General features: G+C 46.9%; 1 protein-coding gene across 1 annotated transcript; it reads left to right on the top strand.

The window, feature by feature from the left end:
- Positions 1-917: 917 nt before the first annotated feature.
- On the top strand, positions 918-4,803 carry LOC102313987 (solute carrier family 23 member 1; the record flags this gene model as incomplete). The annotated part of the gene is given in 11 exon segments (XM_005953387.2): positions 918-1,075; positions 1,156-1,244; positions 1,322-1,389; positions 1,865-2,046; positions 2,152-2,272; positions 2,349-2,505; positions 3,082-3,229; positions 3,310-3,415; positions 3,519-3,648; positions 3,717-3,860; positions 4,708-4,803. Coding segments are annotated over 11 exon segments (1,399 nt in total), but the record flags the coding sequence as incomplete, so codon positions are not given.
- Between the last annotated feature and the right edge of the window lie 45 nt (positions 4,804-4,848).

Below are 4,848 nucleotides of genomic sequence, written 5' to 3'. Positions count from 1 at the left end.
GTGTTTTGGAGTTTGTACGTGTTTTTTAGTTTGCATGTGTTTTGGAGTTTGTACGTGTTTTGGAGTTTGCATGTGTTTTTTAGTTTGCATGTGTTTTGGAGTTTGCATGTGCTTTGGAGTTTGCATGTGCTTTGGAGTTTGTACGTGGTTTGTCTCTAGGGGCCACCGTAGGAAGCAATCTGTTAATGTTACGTAGATGGAAGTAGGCAGAACGGGTGAGATTATTGATGTGAGATTTATAGGAAAGTGAACTGTCTAGGATGACACCAAGGCTCTTAACCTGAGGAGAAGGGAAAACTGTGGAGTTATCGATGGTGAGTGAGAAATGGTTTGCCTTCAAAAGGTTGGATTTGGTGCCAATAAGGAGGATCTCAGTTTTATCCTCGTTGAGCTTTAGAAAATTAGAGCTAAACCAGGATTTTAACTCGGATAGACATTCTGTAAGGGAAGAAGGTGGGAGGGAGGAATCAGGTTTGCAAGAGAGATATAACTGGGTGTCATCAGCAAAACAGTGAAACTGAAGATCAAATTTGCGGAAGATGGTACCTAGAGGGAGGATGTATATTATAAAGAGAAGAGGGCCTAAAACTGAGCCTTGGGGTACACCAGAGGTGACGGGGGTTACTGGGTTTAACCTGGGATTATACTGGTTTAAACAGTAAGAATAAGAATGTTTTATTGTCATTATGCCAAAAGCACAACTGAATTATTTGCTGTACCATTCAGTGAAAAGGAAACCAGAAAAAGGAAAGAAAGCAAAACTGTTTCTAAACTGGAATACTGGATGGGGTTGTTTGTAGTTTGATCACTGGTGCAGGTTTGGTGGTGGTTAGAGGAAACATTTTTAGGATAGCTACCTTGTTGACTCCAGTCTGAAGTTTGTGACAGGTGAATGTTACCTGCTTTACCTTGTGCAGCATTACCTGACGTGCTTCAGTGGTACAGTGGCTGTGCCGTTTCTTCTGGCTGAGGCCATGTGTGTTGGTGGAGACCAAAACACCATCAGTCAGCTGATTGGAACCATTTTCACTACTGTTGGCATCACGACTCTCATCCAGACCACCGTGGGTGTCAGGTGAGTCTGAGGGAGTCAGGTAAGACTTAAGGAGTCAGGCGAGTGGGCGGAGTCTGACAGTTATGTGTGTTTGTGTGTAGACTTCCTCTCTTTCAGGCAAGTGCGTTTGCGTTCCTCATTCCTGCTCAGGCAATCCTCAGTCTGGACAGGTGGAGGTGTCCCAGTGAAGGTGGAAGTCTCTCTGATTGTTACTGGTTTTTGTAAATAAACAACATGCTCTCATGTGATTTGTTTTTTCCTCTACAGAGGAGATTTATGGGAACTGGAGTCTTCCCCTGAACACCTCACACATCTGGAAGCCTCGAATCAGAGAGGTACGATCACTGCTCCTCAGCAGGTAGTTTCCAGTGGGTCCAGGTGGGTTCAAGTGGGCACAGTGGGTTGAGGACGGTGAGAGGCCAGACCTAAACCTGAACTGGTTCCTGGAAGACACCAGCAGTCTGGACAGTGCTGGTCTGTCAGAATCCTGTGAACTTCCAGCTCAGAGAAAGTTTCTGATTTTGGCTAAAGTCAGACCCCTGAATCAGGTGGAACCTTGTTCAGGAGGACTCTGCACTTGGTCTTGGACCATTTCTACAAATCCAGGATGTATTTTACTTCACAGGCTTCGCTATGAAATTAAAGCACTTTAATTCCTGAGAACCCAGAGCCACACCTGCAGGTACCACCTGTTTCAGAGTCCTCTAGGACTCATCAGTAGCAGCACCTCGTGGTTGGATCCAAGTTGTCATGTCTGTGGAGTGGATTTTTTTTGTTTACTTGCTTTATGACAGAGTTATTTGTTCGCAGATTCAGGGTGCCATCATTATGTCCAGCCTGGTGGAGCTCGTGATTGGTCTGTGTGGGTTACCTGGGTTACTGCTGGAGTACATCGGCCCGCTCACCATCACGCCGACCATCTCACTGATCGGCCTCTCAGTCTTCACAACTGCTGGAGACCGAGCTGGGTCCCACTGGGGCCTCTCAGCACTGTGAGATATGTGGACACGCCTGTTTCTGTTCTGCTGTAGTGAACTACATATCCATGAATATAGCACACTGGGGGGACAAACAGTTGTCTCTCTCTCTCTCTGCAGGTGTATTTTGCTGATGGTGCTGTTTGCTCAGTACCTAAGGGCGACATCACTTCCTGTTCCTGTGTATAGCAGGAAGAAAGGCCTGAGGGCCACCAGAGTGCAGATCTTCAAGATGTTTCCTGTAAATAAAGATAAACACAAATCGATGATGATGTCAGTGATGATGTAATTTGAATCTTTGCTCCGCCCTCTTTCAGATCATCCTTGCCATCATGTTGGTGTGGTTCGTCTGTTATGTCCTCACTCTGACCGACCTGTTGCCAAGAGACCCTGATCGCTATGGACACAAAGGTCGCACTGATGCCCGAGGGGACATCATGACACTGTCGCCCTGGTTCAGGATGCCTTACCCATGTAAGGCACCAACCAATGACAGTCATGCTTTGTATCCAGGTGGTTTGAGGTTTGAATGACACCGTGTCACCGTTACGAGGTTGTTTCAGCGCCGACTGTGAGTTGGTGGTGAGGTGGATCACTTCAGTTTCTCTGAGGTTCTGATCCACAGTCACTGTGTTACCTGCAGCAGGTAGCACTAGGCCCCGCCCCTGCCGTGTGGGTCCATGTTGATGCCATATTTAAAAGAAATTTTCTACTGATAAGTCACTGAAAGTCTGTTACTTCTCACAGCAGGAACGCCAGTTTCTACTGCTTCGATTGGTTAGTCGGTTTGACCTTAAACAAAAACGTCGACATAAACACATAAAAACTGTAAAATCACTGAGTCAGTGATTCAGGGCCTAGAGCAAGGGGGTGGAGCTCTCAGAGGGGGTGTGGTCACTTTATGAACTTTGTGTAACTTCAGACTTCATGTGTACATTCTGGGATCAAATCTGATCCGAAGGTGTGTTTTTAACGCTAAGCTGAGCATCAGTGAATGAAGGATCATGATGATCACATGACATTCTCTGACTTCCTGTCTCTCTCTGATAGGCCAGTGGGGGTTGCCTGTGATAACGGTTGCTGGGGTGTTGGGCATGCTGAGTGCGACGATGGCGGGCATCGTGGAGTCAATCGGAGATTACTATGCTTGTGCTCGCCTGTCTGGAGCCACGCCCCCTCCGATCCATGCAATCAACAGGTGAGAGAGGAACACACCTTATGAGACAGACTCCATCCCCAAACAGGTGTTGATCATGTCTGTTTTAAATTTGTTTTCAGGGGGATTTTCATAGAGGGCGTGTGCTGCATCATTGCAGGTCTGTTGGGGACAGGAAACGGCTCCACCTCCTCCAGTCCAAATATAGGTGTCCTCGGCATCACCAAGGTAGCCACACACCCTGAAAGGGTGTGTTCATGTCCTCAGGTGTAATTTCACGTGTTAACTTGTGCTTAATTTGTGAGTGTATGATCCGTTCACCTGTATGCAGGTGGGTAGCAGGCGGGTGGTGCAGTACGGTGCCGGCATCATGTTTGTCCTGGGAACCGTCGGCAAGTTCACAGCTCTGTTTGCCTCGCTGCCCGACCCGATCCTGGGAGGAATGTTCTGCACGCTCTTCGGTAAGTCTCCGGTAACAGGTGTATATTCAGGTGTGGTACTGCTGCCCTAAACCATATGTGTCTCTCAGGTATGATAACAGCTGTCGGCCTGTCAAACCTGCAGCTGGTCGATTTAAACTCGTCCAGAAATCTGTTTGTTCTTGGGTTCTCCATGTTCTTTGGTCTGACACTGCCGACGTACCTGGACACGCATCCCAACTCCATTCAGACAGGTGAGTCCCTGTTTACCTGTGCCACGGCTGTCCTCCTAAATAACCCTAACACCACAGGAACAGAGCAGGATATCTTCTGGTTGCCTTCATTCACTCATCCTAACATCAGCAATTATCTGAAGGTGGTGATGCAATTAAATTTAAGAGACGTCCGGCAGAACCAGAGTAAGAGAGCCCGAGATGAATACTAACTAATTGTCACGGCTGGGGCAGCAGTCGTGTGGTGAGGACCCAAGTTGCAGACAGCGGTGACGCGTTCTCTCATTTCTAACACAGTTTAAAGCTCAGGTTAAATTTGTACGTCAGACAGTCTCATATGGATCACACCTTAGATCACACCATCTAAGGAAAACAAACCGTCATTCGTTGGTTGAATTAATTTATTGTACATTTCACTGCTTCATCATTCCCAAGCAAATACGAGAAGTTCCTCCACAGCATCAAGTTACCAACATGACTTCCTGTGATCAATAATGCCATGAATCAACAGCAGAACGTCAACATTTATGCAGATGATGTTCTATTTAATTTACGTGCACGACCAGAGACATCAACACCTGCTTTACGAGATCAAATAAACTTCCCGATGATGCTCAGCATTCTTATCAGTAATTACTTCCTCCTCGGTAGCTCCACCTGTAAATGTTAGTCCACCTATTTCAGCCATGCTGTGAGTCGCTCTAATAAATATTAAACTCTCACACTGTGGCTGAATGTTTCCCCTGTCTGTGCTCACCTGTCTGTGCTCACCTGTCTGTGCTCACCTGTCTGTGCTCACCTGTCTGTGCTCACCTGTCTCCGTGGTGAATCTCTGCACCAGTTAAGATTTTTGTTTCTGGTGTTTCAGGTCTTTCTGAGCTGGATCAGATCCTCACCGTTCTTCTCTCCACTGAGATGTTTGTTGGAGGTTTTCTGGCGTTCTGTCTTGATAACACAATCCCCGGTAACACACACACACACACACACACACACACACACACACACACAC

The sequence above is a fragment of the Haplochromis burtoni genome, unplaced genomic scaffold, assembly GCF_018398535.1.
Source record: "Haplochromis burtoni strain Fernald_Lab_line unplaced genomic scaffold, NCSU_Asbu1 Contig_4040, whole genome shotgun sequence".
Taxonomy (NCBI): domain Eukaryota; kingdom Metazoa; phylum Chordata; class Actinopteri; order Cichliformes; family Cichlidae; genus Haplochromis; species Haplochromis burtoni.
Note: the sequence above shows the minus strand (reverse complement) of the source record. Positions and strands in the feature narration are given on the sequence as shown.